The 17,192-nt window shown below is 42.0% G+C and overlaps 2 protein-coding genes across 2 annotated transcripts in view; one reads left to right on the plus strand and one right to left on the minus strand.

Annotated features, from left to right (window-relative positions):
• LOC126376970 (uncharacterized) overlaps window positions 1-4,337 on the plus strand; it is a 28,380-nt gene extending 24,043 nt beyond the window's left edge. Inside the window, exons 13-16 of the mRNA XM_050024525.1 lie at window positions 930-1,059; window positions 1,546-1,770; window positions 2,800-2,915; window positions 3,605-4,337. Coding sequence (XP_049880482.1) covers window positions 930-1,059; window positions 1,546-1,770; window positions 2,800-2,915; window positions 3,605-3,715 — 582 coding nt within the window. The 3' untranslated portion in view covers window positions 3,716-4,337. The remainder of the gene's footprint in view (window positions 1-929; window positions 1,060-1,545; window positions 1,771-2,799; window positions 2,916-3,604) is intronic.
• A 309-nt stretch (window positions 4,338-4,646) lies between these two features.
• On the minus strand, window positions 4,647-8,478 carry LOC126376971 (sperm flagellar protein 1-like). The gene is made up of 5 exons (XM_050024526.1): window positions 8,355-8,478; window positions 7,611-7,820; window positions 7,003-7,107; window positions 6,110-6,255; window positions 4,647-5,247 (listed from the first exon to the last, which is right to left on the minus strand). Exons 1-5 carry the CDS (start codon window positions 8,476-8,478, stop codon window positions 4,657-4,659), a joined length of 1,176 nt encoding a protein of 391 aa, XP_049880483.1. The 3' UTR covers window positions 4,647-4,656.
• Window positions 8,479-17,192: the final 8,714 nt, after the last annotated feature.

A 17,192-nucleotide genomic window follows, 5' to 3' on the forward strand; every position in this document is an offset into this window, starting at 1 on the left:
GGCAAAAAACTAAGTAATTAGCCCTCAAATATTGCAAGACAAAAGTTTTCATCTCGAGCTCCTCCGTGCTTCGGAAGGCACGTTAAGCCGTTGGTCCCGGCTGCATTAGCAGTCGTTAATAACCATCAATCCGCACTGGGCCCGCGTGATGGTTTAAGGCCCGATCTCCCTAACCATCCATAGGGAAGGCCCGTGCCCCAGCAGTGGGGACGTTAATGGGCTGATGATGATGTTGTCGGAGACTTAACGCGGACCCACGATTTTGTCCCTTTTGCCGTCGAGACTTCGGGTGTGTGGTGCTCGGCGGCCAAGGATTTTATTCGTGTTTTGGGGAGGCGCTTGAGGGACCGCGGTAGTGACCCCCGCGCCAGCTCGTTCCTGGTTCAACAGGTTTCCTTGGCAATAGTGCGCGGTAACGCGGCCAGTATAATGGGCACCTTTGAACCAGGTACGAGAGGGGGCGGTATTTTAGACTGACTAGTGGTGCTAATTCCTGTAAATACCATCTACTTAATTTTATTTTAAGTTATATCTGTCATTTTCTTATCCGCCAAGGAAAGGGACGGGTAATCGACAAGCATAAAATTTATGGAACACACGTCAATTTTAAGCACAAATCTAAACCAACCGTCTAAAAATTTTACATCCGTCAATAACCCGACACAGTTAAGTAGACAGCACGTCAAACGGATTGCATACCAGGGACGTACGTTATTCATTCATTTACTCATTCTTCCTAAAATTAAGAGCTGTGAATCATCCGTCCCTGTCCTTTTCGACGGATATGAAAATGACGGATATAACTTAAAATAAAATTAGGTGGTGGCTGCAGGAATCGGGGCCAGTGTTTGTGTAATAATTTGAAATGTTTTAGTTATTCGTAACTTTAAGTGACAAATTGTATAAATTGATGATGAATGTTCTTTCAGATCTGTCCAATGGAAGAATGCAAGCGGATGCATGTAGATGAATTCATGAAGTCTCTCCCGTCTTACATGCACCAGAACCCTTACACGTATGTGGAACAAAGCTACGAGAATTATGAGGCGTGCACACCAGGTAAGTCAGTTTATGAAGCTAGTCACTGTCGGGTGAGTTGTGAGGTGGAGTACCAACCCCATCAACCCTGGTGTCACGGTTACTATTGAGCCGCCAAAGGCTGATATGGCTCATGTAACGACTACGTACTTACATCAGTAAGTAGTAACCGGGACCAACGGCTTAACGTGCCTTCCGAAGCACGGATCATCTTACTTTCGGACAATCTGGTGATCAGCCAGTAATGTCCTAACCAAACTACCGGGTCCCCACCGGGAATCGAACCCGTGACCTCCGGATCATGAGCCTTGAGCGTAGGGCTCACGATCCGGAGGTCCCGGGTTCGATTCCTTTTAGACGGATAAAAAAATGACAGATATAACTTAAAATAAAATTAGATGGTGTTTACAGGAATTAGCACCAATATCTCTTTTTTAGATAAAAAATAAAAAAATCCCCCCAACCCCCAACCCCCAACTATCTGGAATGTTCGTTTGTTACCCACAGAGCAGCTAGAGATCCTCAAGCAGCGTATAGCAGAGAAGAACAAGAGAGATAAGGATAGGGCAGTGCCCGAGAGGGAAGAGAGTGCCACAACGGAGTGGGCAGATAGTGTCCAGGGAGTGGCGGTGCAGACGTCGGACCTGTCGTATCTGAATACGGACCTGCCGCCGTGCACCTGCAGGGATTCAATCCCGTCATCCGAGTCCGGACCTGGGCAGACTTATAACTGTGAGTACATGGATCCTGTTTTTTTTACTTTACTTATTACAGATTGCGGAAATGCATTTCGAAGGTAGGTATGCGACTTTACCTGTATTGACTGTGTTTCCTTCCCTTAGGGTTGGAAGGTCTGACAGGCGGTCGCTGAAAAAACCGGACCTGTCAAATCTTCAGGTTAGGTTAGGTTAGGTTAGCGTGAAGATGGGATTTTGTAGACGAGGCACATGGACTAAATTCTACATTAACTCAGAATCGTGGTCTGAATCATCCCCCTCAGTATTCGTTACGAAGACACTAACACTCTGTATTCTTAAATAAAAGTGCAGTTTTCACTAACGCGAGCAGAACGCAGAGGGATTGCGTCCTCTAACATGATGGACTAATGTTATGGGCGATAGGCTGATCCCTTATCACCATAAGGTTCATCATATCCATCTTAGGACTTCGTATCAACAGTGGCTGCAAGTTGTCTTTGATTACTTGTGGCTCTGCCCACCCCATTTGGGATTACGGGCGTGAGTTTATGTATGTATGTATGTTCACTAACGCAGTTGACAGGACCATTGTAGACGGCGATACGGCTCACCACCAATCACGTTGGTCTAACAGAAGGATCGGTGAGGTGTGGGTACTTAGTTCATCTTGCGATAGATGTTTTGACTACTTCAATTTGGACGACTTCCGTGGTCCAGTGGTTGAGCGTTCTGCTCACGATCCGGAGATCCCGGGTTGACTCCCGCTGGGGATTTGTCACAAAAATTACTTTGTGGTCCCTAGTTTGGTTAGGACATTACTGGCTGATAATCAGATTGTTCGAAAGTAAGATGATCCGTTAAGCCGTTGGTCCCGGTTACTACTCACTCATGTAAGTAAGTAGTCGTTACATGAGCCATGACAGGGGCCTTTGGCGGCTCAATAGTAACCCTGACACCAGGGTTGATGAGGTTGGTACTCCACCTCACAACCCACATGATAGAAGAAGAAGAATTGGGATATATTCGTGAGCTTATGTTGTGATGTGGAAAATTTTCCTTTCAGTGGAAGACCTGATCCCAGTGAAGCAGAATCTGGACCGGATCACCAAGGAATGTCTATTTGACAGCCAAGTACAGTTTGACAGGTTTAAAGTTGTCGGGCAGGAGAGCAGTGCCAGCGTAATGTATGCACATGTTTACAGATACGTTTGCTGCTGGAACATTATTTTCAATTCTATAATTTTGCACCAACCCGCAATGGAGCAGCGTGGTGGAGTATGCTCCATACCCCCTCCAGTTGATTGATGCGAGGCCTGTGCCCAGCAGCGGAACGTATATAGGCTATTTATGTTTATGTATACTTTTGTGATGGAAAATTACCTTTGAGCCGTGGTAGCCAAGTTGGTAGAACGCCTGCCTCTCACTTTGAGGTCGCATGTTCGAATCTAGCACAGGCCTAAACCAATGATTGTCTGATTTATGAATTCATGTTTGGATCATAAATGTTTATCACGTGCTCAGTGGTGACGGAACACATCGTGAGGAAACCCACATTCCCGAGAAATGCATTTTCGGAGGTATGTGACTGAAACTATATTGGGCTGGTTTTCCTTTCGCGGATTGGAAGGTTAGGTAAGCGGACCCTGTGAGAAACGGGATAATGTTGACTTTTGCGACGGAAAATTCTACAATATGCTCAGCAATAAGCTCGCCCGTTAACACACGGGACTTAAACATAGCTGGCGGGGAGTGGATGTATATTACATTACTATTACACTACACCTCTACCTAGCCCAGGTGTAATGCTATGTTATGTTATGTGTTCTCAATACATTCTTCTTTTTAAACACAGCCGAATACAGAGCCAGATTAAACCAGACTCGCCGAACTTCACGTCTTCAAGACTGCAGGAGATCAGGAAGATTCTCAAGAAACATCCCAGTCTCTGTGAAATTTTCCAAGCCAATACTAGATGTTAAAAGAGTGAAACTACGTTTCCTCTTGAGTGGAATTGGAGTAGGCTTTAGAGCAGCAAAGAATTCCGCGCTCGGAATGCCAAGTTGCTCAGATTAACAAAGATTTTTGCGCCCAAATACCCGTGGTGGTTAGAGCAACAAAGATTTTAGCTCCCCGAAACCCGTGGTGGTTATAGCAACAAAGATTTTAGCGCCCGGAGACCCGTGTTGGTTAAAGCAACAAAGGTTTCTGCGCCCGGAGACCCTTGTTGCTTTATGAAGTAGACGGATCATTGGCAATCACGGGATTCTTAATTTCATAGCAACGTTTGGGGGATTACGGAGGGAGATGTGCAGGACTTGGCCCATCATTGCAAGGCAGAGAGCGACAAAATGTCTTCTCTCTCTTTCACAGATAGGGATCAATACAATAAAAGAATTCCCTTCGCTCTATTCGCTCCGATTACACTCAAGCTGATGCGCAGCTTAAGCCGTTTATGTTCAAGCTTATTTTATAGTGTTAATATAGGAAGTTGGAGTTTTAGATGTCCAATAACTCAAGGCATTTCAGTTTTGAAGCTTATCCTTAAGCTTAGCCTATAAGTAATCAATTATACAGTTTCTTTCATTGAGAAATATTTAGGATAAATACCGTTTGAAATTTAATTTTCCACCATTGAAATAATCACAACTTTTTGTATACCTTTATTCTAAATCAATAGTAACAAACTAAAGTCTATTAAAAACATTGAATAACATGATGAGTTTTAATTCTACGCAACGTATAGACTAGAAAATTTTACAAAAATCCAAATACATTTTCACAATATACATTACACGAACAACACATTGTAATCTACAAGTAAAAGGTATATTTTACATTAAAAACTTATGCTGATTAATATTTGTTTGTAGAATTATTACCAATTAAGTATTTAATATTTATAAGCTAGTTTAAGTCTACGTCAATAGGCGCTATTGTCCATATTCATTAAATTATCTTTCTTCATCGGATTTTCCAAAAGCATGACCTCATGCAATTCATTCATGACTTCGGGCGTACTTAGGTCAATAATTTCCTTTTCAATAGTGTCTTGTATTGTGATTATGTTACCTGGTTCACTGTCTTTAAACTCTTCATCTTCTGGACTTTTCTCTTCGGTGAGTAATTCTATATCTTTAAAGATATTTGAGCTAACTACTTCTACTTCAATCTTTTCTTCTAGACCCCTGATATTGGAAGAAGTTACTTCAGTAATGCTTGTTTTCGGAGTTGGTGCTTTGCTGGGAATTTTGGGTGTTGGGACCGGTAGGGAGGTTTTGGAGGTTTTCTCCTCTAATTTGGGTATGCTTGGGACTTTCACTGGTTCAATCAGTTTGTTGGCACTGGGGTTGAAGGAGTCTAGTATCGGCGAGGGCAGATCGTCGAAGGGAACAGAGATACAGTTGGGTATAACTTCAGGTTCTTTGCGTCTCAATTGCTTCCTGTCCAGTTGCTTCTGTAGTTCGGTTATCCTTTCGTCTTTCAGTTTTATTAGGTTGTCTAGATGCTCCACCTGGAGAAAATTAAACGTTAAATTAACAGCTGCTTTCTAATTGTCATGCGCGAAAAGTTATTATATCTCTGAGTATTCACCATCATTCTGCGTCAGATATTGCGGATGACCTTGAAGTGATGTACAGCTGTATGTCAAGATGGATCGTGTATATGGTGTTCTATTAAACTGAGTCCTAGTGTGTATGATATATGTTATTAATTTTAATGTAGCTTGTCTCACTGCCCTTCCGGCATGTAACAAAATATTGGTGTCTTGGTTCACCGACTTGCTTCTCCAACGGGGAGCGCCAGATTGAACCCCGGTACCGAACTTGCACCAATGAGTTACTAATTTATCTTAAGTGCAGTTTTCACTAACGCGGCTTGACCTTATAGATGGCGATACGGCTCGCCAGCTATCACGTTGGCCTAACAGAAAGTTCTGTGTTATTTGAATAACATGATGAGTTTTAATTCTTCTTCACCAATTCATCTTGCGGTGGACGTAACCTCTGACTTTGGGCTATAGTCGTGAGCTTATGTTATGTTATGTTGATTCTTCTTTGCCTGGCCCAACCTTCATCATCATCAGCCCATTAACGTCCCCACTGCTGGGGCACGGGCCTTCCCTATGGATGGATAGGGAGATCGGGCCTTAAACCATCACGCGGGCCCAGTGCGGATTGATGGTTATTAACGACTGCTAATGCAGCCAGGACCAACGGCTTAACGTGCCATCCGAAGTACGGAGGAGCTCGAGATGAAAACTTTTTTTTTTGTGGTCACCCATCCTATGACCGGCCTTAACAGGTTTTTTCTTTGCTGTGTAACTAATTCTACATTTTTCTTTAATGCCATGCCAGCAGCCCTCTAACACTGACCTTCTGTTTAAGTAGCTCGGCGGTATCCTTGGCGTCCTTGAGCTCCTCCTTCAGCGTGAGGTACGCGTCGTGGCTGACCACCTTCTGCTGCACCGTCTCCAGGGTACCATTTACCCTCATCTTCACTGGCACTACTAACACGTGCTCTGCAATGAGGTGAATATTTTTATGATCTTCTTCTCTCTGAATTTTTGAGATGAATTGCATCGATGTGGCCTTTGACCCATATCGAAGCAATTCATCTCAAAAAGCAATACTGCTTTTTGACATCTGTTGGCTTGGCGAACTAACTTAAGCGCAAATGGCAAATTGGAATACCTATTCTTCTTTTTTCGTTTTAGCATGACGTGGTTTTCGTATTTGCAACTTCTTAACTTCTTCTATTGTGTGGGTTGTGAGGTGGATTACCAACCACATCAACCCTGGTGTCAGGGTTCTTATTGAGCCGCCAAAGGCCCCTGAATGGCTCATGCTCTCACTACATATTCACATCAGTAAGTAGTAACCGGGATCAAGCGGACCAACGGCTTCACGTGCCTTCCGAAGCACTGGGGATCACAAAGTGATTTTTGTCATATGTGCTCCACCGGAATTTGAACTCGGGACCACTGGATCGTGAGCCCAACGCTCAACCACTGGACCACGGAGGTCGTTCGTCATTCATGGTTCGTATTTCCGACAAAACGAGGACACATTTTATTATAAAAAGGAATTAAGATTAACTTTTTAGAGCAAATGCTTCGGTGTGGCCTTTTTAACCCTCAATTTCTGTCAGATCCATAAACAAGTCGTGTAATTTGATCTTCCGTGCCTATGGTACATGGGATATGGTTGGTGGAGGTGTATCTGTGGTGGTGTGGTGGTAACGCGGTGACATGGCATAATAATCTTACCATCGTCCCCACAGGCTTCATAGTAGCTTCCACCGCTGGAGACGTTCTGTTCAGCATCTTTGGTGCTCTTCTCCAATTCTTCATCACGCTTGATCTTGTCGCGGACTGGAAATGAACACGACCTCGTTACAACCTCCGTGGTCTAGTGTGAAGGTCCGGGCTCGATTCTCACCCGGGACATTATCGAAATCACTTTCTGAGAAGGTCCTATGTTTGGTAAAGACACTGCAGGCTTGAATTGCCTGATTGTCCGAAAAAGTAAGATGATTCCGTGCTTGCGAAGGCCATTGGTCCCAGCTATTAGCTGTAAAACACCTCCACCTCGCAGTGGAGCAGCGTAGTGGAGTAGTATGCTTCATACCCCCTTCGGTTGATGGAAGGGAGAAAGTATGAGCGCCCAAAGGCAAATGCCGCAAATGACATTAACTACTTGGCCGACCAAATTCTCTCACATGGTACAAAATATGAGACTTAGGGCGTCCTCTGAGAGGATTATATTTGAAAGATTTAACCGTGACACGAATAGCGATAAGCGCTGAAGGAGGGAAATCGTAGACCACGCCACGGGCGTCAGTATCGGGGTACTGCAGTGATTGTTGCCGACTTACCCATAACCAGCACTCTCTCTATGACCCCTGTGGTGGAGTTAGCTAGTTGTTCCATAGTATTGCAGCAGAGGTTCAGCTTGAGTTTCTTCAGAACCTTCCTGTTGAGCGTCATCCAGTTGTTGAGCTTCAAGGCGTGGCTGTTGCGGGGTGGGTAGTTGTGCATCTCCACCAGCTTCGGATAGTGCATCGCCAGGATCTCCGCTAGGAGGACTGCAAATAATATAAGTACCAGATTAAAAAAAAAATATTCCGCGGCACGAAAGAAGTCACTCAAGCGCCCCAGTTGGTTGGCCCCAGAACGCTTGCCTCTCACTTTGAGGTCGCAGATTAAAATCCAGCACAGGCCTAAACCAATGATTGTTTTCGAATTCATGTTTGGATCATATAAATAATTATCACGTGCTTAGAGATGATGGAAAGAAAACATCGTGCGGAAACCCTCATTCCCGAGAAATGTATTTTCGGAGGTATGTGACTGAAACTATATTGGGCTGGTTTTTCTTTTCGCGGGTTGGAAGGTAAGATAGGCAGTCGTTTCTGTAAAAAACCGGACCTGTCAAATCTTCGGGTTAGGTAGCGAACCATGTGAAAAACGGGATAATGCTAGGGAAGAGATGATGATGATGAGATGTACGCTTTTGCTATTTATTCTATGGTTCTGGACTGGGGCACACATTCAAACAAATTCTCCGTGCGTCTTCATACAAACTCCCGAAGAGCTTAATTGACCAGGCAAGGACATACCAGCATCAGAGAAGTCCCTATTTATCTTCTTTGTAGGTCTGGACAACTTGAAAGTGTCGACCCATGCTAACACGGACTCAATCTCAGACAAAGGTATAGGCGACCCAAACGCCGACGCAGACATTATTATTTCTATTTATTATTATTATTAGTTAATAATAATAATAGTCCTGTGACATTAATTAATTTCTCATGGTTCTGACACGGTGCGATTTATCTGAAAAAAAATTTTGACGTTATTAACGATGCATAGCCAGTTTTTAATCTCGATGGTTGAACGCGAAAAGGTTGGTGTGGAAGAAATGTTATTTACTTTCTTGATGTGACTCTTTTGATTCACTTCTTGGCCAGACATAAGCTCACGATTATGACCCAGTGGAGTAGACAGAGGTATCTTCACCGAACTTTCTGGTAGATCAACGTGGCTGGACAAATGGGAAGCAATGAGAACTGCATGTCCGCGTGGACTTCGGTTATTCGGTTATTTGGGCATTAACTGCTTGGCCGGACAAATGGGGAGCGCTGAGGGATCTCACCCGGTACAAAATTTAAGACAACAGGCCTGAGGGTGCCCAGTTCGTCGGCTCGGCAGAAGGCGTCGCCTGAGGGGATCATATATTTGAAAGAATTAATCGAACCTAGGGGTTCGATAGCGATAAGCGCTGAATGAGGGAAATCGTCGACCACGCCGGCGGGGTCGGTGCATGGGCGGATCCAAGGGGGGGGGGGTGATCCCATATCACTCCCAAGTCATGACCCCCCCTGGCCGACAGGTTGGGTTATGGATGGTTACCGCAATTGTATCTAATTCTCTACGGAGATAGGTTGTCTGCGACCTGGTGACCCCTCCCCTGACATAAGAGCTGGATCCGCTCCTGGGTCGGCATCGGGGTCGCGATAAGCAGTGTGGTGAATATCATCAGTGAAAATCGTCACATTATGGTTGTCGATTTATCTATGATAGCTTTTTGTTATAACGCATTCGTATTAAGTGGTAAACTTTCTTAGAAAGTGTCACAGACTGTGATTTGCCGTCCACGAGAATATTCCTAGAGTAGAAATATTCACATTGTAAAAACTGTAATAGTAAGGACTGCTTCTTTTCTCAAATTGTTCTTTCTCGTACTATGATCTTATCTGCCTAAAAGTTGGTCCCTAGTTTGGTTAGGACATTACAGGCTGATCACCTGACTGTCCGAAAGTAGGATAATCCGTGCTTCGGAAGGCACGTTAAGCCGTTCGTCTCGGTTACGGCTCAATAGTAGCCCTGACACCAGAGTTGATGGGGTTGGTAATCTACCTCACAACCCACACGATAGAAGATTTACAATTTACATTTCCAATGTAAGCTGAACTGTCACCTTAACCCTTTCACGGGCCCAAACCATGGGTCATTGATGGTTCATAATAGATAGTATGATACCTAGGAATCGGAACGTCATTAGACGTGACCCTGAAAGTGTTAAACAGGAAAGTTTCGTCAATTATCAACAGACTCTCATACTGCACTTTCGTACCAATGACTCTAATTTGTAGAAAGCACAAATTAGTTTCTATATTGATACTTACTGCGGATACTTACTAATTTAGTTTCTTCAATTACCACGTACAATCCAAGAGCAATAGTTCAGTCACTGAGCCATTAGTTATACACACACACACATACACAAACTCACGCCCGTAATCCCTAATGGGGTGGGCAGAGCCACAAGTAATCAAAGACAACTTGCAGCCACTGTTGATACGATGTCGTAAGCTGGATATGATGAACCTTATGGTGATAAGGGATCAGCCTATCGCCCATAACATTAGTCCATCATGTTAGAGGACACAATCCCTCTGTCGGTTTTTACGACATGCCCGGGAAGACGAGCAGCTGAACGTTTTCTATGTTTTTTATTTGCTCCCAGAACAGCATAGAAGCATTACATACATACATAAACTCACGCCCGTAATCCCTAATGGGGTGGGCAGAGCCACAAGCAATCAAAGACAACTTGCAGCCACTGTTGATACGAAGTCCATAGATGGATATGATGAACCTTATGGTGATAAGGGATCAGCCTATCGCCCATAACATTAGTCCATCATGTTAGAGGACACAATCCCTCTGTCGGTTTTTACGACATGCCCGGGAAGACAAGCAGCTGAACGTTTTCTATGTTTTTTATTTGCTCCCAGAACAGCATAGAAGCATTACATACATACATACATACATACATAAACTCACGCCCGTAATCCCTAATGGGGTGGGCAGAGCCACAAGTAATCAAAGACAACTTGCAGCCACTGTTGATACGATGTCGTAAGCTGGATATGATGAACCTTATGGTGATAAGGGATCAGCCTATCGCCCATAACATTAGTCCATCATGTTAGAGGACACAATCCCTCTGTCGGTTTTTACGACATGCCCGGGAAGACAAGCAGCTGAACGTGTTCTATGTTTTATATTTGCTCCCAGAACAGTATAGAAGCATTAGTTGTCATAATTATAAAACGTATGTTTTTGTGGGTCTCTTCTATCGTGTGTCTGTTGTTTAAACGTTGTACCGGGTGAGAGCCCTCAGCGCTCCCCATTTGTCCGGCCAAGTAGTTAATACCATCTGCGGCAATTCTACAATAAGACAAGTCAAAAAAAAAACAATCATGAAAAGATCAGTTCTAAAATCTGGCTATGACATGTATTCAATACATCCTCCCCTCACCAGCTATGTTTAAGTTTATGAGATTAAATTCATGTTTGGATCATAATAATTTACTATGGTTTCCAGGATTTGTGTGAAGTGTATGAACCACATTTGAGGCAATAAATTTCAAACTCATACGTGCATGACCCATATGTGGGGCACATCTTTTCTTGCCATAGTGTGTCCATGTATATAAATTCCAATGTGTTTATTGAAAAATAACATTGCACGTGAGGGGTTGATATCTAATTTTCAGTTACAATCATCATCATCATTATCAGCCGTACAACGCCCACTGCTGGGCTTAGGCATCCCCCAAGGATCTCCACGACGATCGGTCCTGCGCTGCCCGCATCCAGCGGCTTCCCGCGACCTTCACCAGATCGTCTCGGTCCAACTTGTAGCGGGCCTACCCACTGAGCGTCGTCCGACACGTGGTCGCCATTCGAGAACCTTTCCGCCCCAGCGGCCATCGGTTCACCTCGCTATGTGTCCTGCCCACTATGCTATGTTTCAGTTACAAAGCGACGTGTTAATAGCAATAGACTCGCTTTCTGTTACATAGGACTTAAGTATAGCTGGCGAGGAGTGGCTGTAATAAGCTTTTCTAGTCCACTGCCCATCCCTTTGGGGACACAGGCGTGATGCTGACATCTTGTTGTGTTATTAACAGTATTAACAGCCCATCAACGCCTGCAAAGGGATATCCGCCTTAGCTTTCTACATCCAATGTTTGTGTTTACATTTTCACTAAAGCATTGCGTGGTCATGCGTCTTATGCTTAGGTACACTAGTGCAGAAAAGTGTTTAGTGGCCCCGATTCCTGTAGATACCTCCTAATTATTATTATTTCAAGTTACACCTGTCATTTTCTTATCCGCCGAAAAGGATAGTGACGGATGATTGACAACTGTTACCTAATTTTAAAATGATTGAATAGATGGCTGGTATTAAATGTGTTCCTCTAGTGATTAAATAACTTGTAATGTATACCTACTTACATTGATTTAAAATTCATGTTGCTGTTTGCAGTTTCAGCCATAACACCTTGCGAAATGATGTTGATTCAAAAATGTTAAATTGACCTTCAACAAGTTTATCTATGATAAAATAAATTATTCTCATATGTACATATTTTTTTATTTCTTTTTTTACGCGACGTCACATAGCCTCATTTGTTAGAAGATTCATTTATTAAATTCTGCTTAATGGTTTAGAACTTAAAGATATGGAAACAGACGTAGTATGTAAACACTTTGAAACCATGTCACATTAACTTTTTTGACATATGAAACCGTAAGTCTCATTAAATGTCAAATATGATAGTGCGACAGGGTTCTAAAGTGGGTACATGATATTGCTCATGATTGTACACACATACATAGCGGTTAAATACATAACCCTCTTTATTGCTTCGGGTAAAAATAGTGATGTTCAGAAGATAGCTGTGGTCGTATGCCGTAGTAGGTCGGAAGAGCTCGGTGGCGCAGCGGTTAACGCGCTCGGTCTACGATTGTTGAAGTTAAGCAACTTTCGCAAAGGCCGGTCATAGGATGGGTGACCACAAAAAAAAGTTTTCATCTCGAACTCCTCCGTGCTTCGGAAGGCACGTTAAGCCGTTGGTCCCGGCTGCATTAGCAGTCGTTAATAACCACCAATCCGCACTGGGCCCGCGTGGTGGTTTAAGGCCCGATCTCCCTATCCATCCATAGGGAAGGCCCGTGCCCCAGCAGTGGGGACGTTAATGGGCTGATGATGATGATGTATGCCGTAGTAAGCGAACTCTTAGGACTTATTATACCTACAGATCATACACATAACCCTCTTTTTCGCTTCACCGCAGTCGGGTAGAAAGCAAAACAATAGTATCGTTATATCGTTATAAATCACTTTATCTAAAGTTGATAAACTTTGCCCTCTGTCGTCCACAGTACCTTTCACTTGACACAACGCTGAGGACAATAGATGAGGCGCGCCTATACATTGAGATGGAGTGAAGAGTTAAGTATCGACGGAGTAAGGTCTCGGTCATACACATCGTAAACTGTTATCCGTAATGACGTGGGCAGAGCGACCTCCATGGTCCAGTGGTTGAGCGTTGGGCTCACGATCCGGAGGTCCCGGGTTCAATTCCCGGTGGGCACATATCACAAAAATTACTTTGTGGTCCCTAGTTTGGTTAGGATATTATGAGGTGGAGTACCAACCTCATCAACCCTGGTATCAAGGTTACAATTGAGCCGCCAAAGGCCCCTGACATGGCTCATGTGACAACTAATTACTAACCTAATACCTACTTACTAGACTTAGTTAAATATAGGTATGTGATGCATAAATACTTATATTGTAGTAACTGCTGGTGTGCCAAATTAATAAATAAATATCCCGTTAGAATTTTTTGCAAAATGATTAAAGGTTCTAGGATATTTTTTGCGTTCACAATAATATTAAATATTGACCGCCATTTATTCATTATTCTTTTACAATTCGCCAATCCCAAGAGGAAAGTATGGAATGCCAAAATATGGAACTTTTAAGGCGACTTTTGAAATCTGGTTTGGGTACTAAATTACTTTCACTGGCTACTTATATGTGTATCCGAGAATGAATTCGAAGAACTTTTATTTTTAATCGGTTAATTAACATTCCCGCAATAAAATCAAATATTAAAAATCCTCGTTTCACACAGACACTACACGTTGACGTTATCGTACAGTCATGGGCAATATAATGTACCCACTTTAGGACTCTGTCGCACTAACATATTTGACATTTAGTGACTCTTACAGTTCAATTTGTCAAAAAAGTTAATGTGACATGGTACCAAAGTGTATACATATTAATGCTCGTGACCGTACGCGCGCATCTATGTGTGTGACGTCTGTCCCAAACTATTGAAGACTAAAGTAAGACCGAGGGGAGGTTTGGCCCAGAGTAAACATGAAGAAAATAGGAAGAATTTATAATATTTTTTATTATTTATCGGTTCTCTAGACCTTCAAGTAGTGGCAAAAATGTGTAGAGCTCATTTAGCTTAGTTTATCTATGACAAAAATATTAATTTCGATCACCGAATGGCATGGCAACACTTACGCCATCTATCGTCACCGTGCTAAAGTTCCACGCTTAAGATAAATTAATAACTCCTTGGTGCAAACCATACCCACAATATGAACAAAGCCTAAGTAAGTTTTTGTGCCGTCAACCTCTTTTCGTTACGTATATGCATACGTAACTAAGTTATAGCAGTGATGTGGCGTTCCTGTAAATATTCCCAATGTTCCCGGCAGTAAAAATGCGCAAAAGTTATGTAAAAAGAGCTAACCTAACCTAACCTTTTTATCGCATATACTTATACGATGAATGTATTTTCTTTTTTTCTTTATTATGAATTTTATGAGGAGCTCGGTGGCGCAGCGGTAAACGTGCTCGGTCTGCGATTGTTGAAGTTAAGCAACTTTCGCAAAGGCCGGTCATAGGATGGGTGACCACAAAAAAAGATTTCATCTCGAGCTCCTCCGTGCTTCGGAAGGCACGTTAAGCCCTTTGTCCCGGCTGCTTTAGCAGTCGTTAATAACCATCAATCCGCACTGGGCCCGCGTGATGGTTTAAGGCCCGATCTCCCTATTCACCCATAGGGAAGGCCCGTGCCCCAGCAGTTGGGACGTTAATGGGCTAATGATGATGAATTTTATAAGATGTATTTTAATTTCACGTGTAACAAAGTTATGAATAAAAATGATTATGATTATTATGATTTCTTTAAGGCAGGTAAGGGGGGTCAAAATTCCACATCGAACCAATTCATCTAACAAAACAATATTGCAATTTGACATTTGCGTGTATAAAATTAAGTGCTGCTTCGATGTGGCCATTTTACCCCCCCCCCCCCTCTCTTTCCTCCCCCCTCACCCCACTCCAGAGTAATTTGAAAAAAGAAAAGCAACCAGAGTCCTTACTAAATTTTAAATCCTATTTTATTTTGAATGATATTATACATTGTTTTAAGTTGTTGAATGATATTACCTAAACTATAGTAGATACCTACTTATAACACCCTATTTAATATACGTATTTATTTATACTTAGACTCTCATATTTATTTTTAAATCCCACTTACCTGGGGAGTTAAAAAGGCCACATCGTTGCAATTCATCTGAAAAGCAATATTTCAATTTGACATTTGCGCATATAAAAGTAAGTGCGCAATGCAAACAAATGTCAAATAGTAACATTGCTTTTATTAGATAAATTGCTTCGATGTGGCCTTTTTAACCACATCAAAAAAAAAGATGATGATTTTGTATTTGTAAATATCTGTACCCGAATGTCTTTTTGCTTCCTCGCAGTTTCCCAATCTTTTAAAACTTGACATTGGCACAATAGCACTGGTGCCATTACAAAAAAAAGAGTTTTACAAGTGGAATTTTCCTATATGGGAACATTCCCGACACATCTCTGGTTGTGCGAAGCCAGTACCGTTCTTTTACAAGTCAGTCATAACCAAAGAGAAATCTATGACTACTGAGTTAACTCAATGAGCTTTTCATTGTCATAAAGTCATTGACATCTTTTGCAACTTCGATAGAATTTCCATTACACAAATTGCCTAGGTGGATTGTAGAATTTATCGTTCAGTGTAGGTTTAAATCAAAGAGAAAAAGTTCAGTCACTGAGCTCAGTGAATTATTTGTAAACAGTGGAAACATAAAACCATGTAAAACCCTAAGTTTTTGTTTAGCTCATACACGATATTATGTTTTTTGAGAAACCGTCTCATGCGAAACAGTGTTTTATAGAAAATTGTAAGAAGAAATGCAAAAAAACACCATTTAGCGTGACATAGCTCTAACCAGATCCGTTTCATTAGTTGTGATAATTAAAGGTATAAAATGTTTTTGTAGGTGTCTTTGGTCTATTACAGAAACGACATGTAACCAGGAGGTCTTAAGTGCAAACAGTTAAGAGTTAATTTATTACTTTGAAACTGGACTTTTTTCTTTGACTGTTTTTTATCGTAGGTGCCTATTTTGACGTTTTCTGGGGTACAAAAATATTTAAAATGGTTTTCAGATAAGTGTATTTTTTATATTTTATCTGCGGTAAGTTGAGTGATAGAGTGAGAAACAGTGTGATAAGAGAGGAATGTGGTGTAAAAGTCGATATCATCATCAAGTCGATATAGTGACTAAGATTGAGAAGGGAATGTTAAGTTGGTTTGGATACGTAGAGGGGATGAAGGATAATAGGATTACGAAAGCAGTATATGGCAATTTTATTTTAAGTTGTACCCGTCATTTCCTTATTCGCCGAAAAGGAAAGAGACGGATGATTGACAACTGTTATTTTTAAAACGAATGTATAACCCGGGCGAATAAAATAGGCATCTCGCTAATATGCAACCCGTTTGACGTGTGCTGTCAACTTAATTCTGTCTAGTTATTAGCAAATATAAAATTTTGGGTTTTTTACATTTCTGCCTGAAATTGTCGTGTGTTCCATAAATTTTATGTATGTCGATTATCCGTCCCTTGCCTTTTCGGCGGATAAGAAAATGACAGGTATAACTTAAAATAAAATTAAATGGTGTGTACAGTCATGAGCAATATAATGTACCCACTTTAGGACTCTGTCGCACTAACATATTTGACATTTAGTGAGACTTACAGTTCAATTTGTCAAAAAAGTTAATGTGACATGGTACCAATGTGTATACATATTAATGCTCGTGACCGTACAGGAATCAGCACCAATGTGTATCTTATGCATGTACACAAATTTATCCTTCATTTAAAGATAAAAACTTAGTTGAGACTACAATAAAACCAATTCTATTGTTTTGCAATAATTCCAGAGCAAATAAGGTCATCTTACACCGCAATTGCATAAGTTTTGATTATAGTTACATACATTTTTCCTGCAGACAACCGCAAACTATGATAATGATAATCATCATCCCCTAGCATTATCCCGTTTTTCACAGGCTCCGCTTACCTAACCTGAAGATTTGACAGGTCCGGTTTTTTACAGAAGCGACTGCTTGTCTGATCTTCCAATCCGCGAAGGGAAAGCCAGCCCAATACAGGTTAGGTCACGTACCTCCGAAAATGAATTTCTCGGGCTTCCTCACGATGTTTTCCTTCACCGC

This window comes from Pectinophora gossypiella, chromosome 22 (assembly GCF_024362695.1).
Source record: "Pectinophora gossypiella chromosome 22, ilPecGoss1.1, whole genome shotgun sequence".
NCBI classification, from domain to species: Eukaryota; Metazoa; Arthropoda; class Insecta; order Lepidoptera; family Gelechiidae; genus Pectinophora; species Pectinophora gossypiella.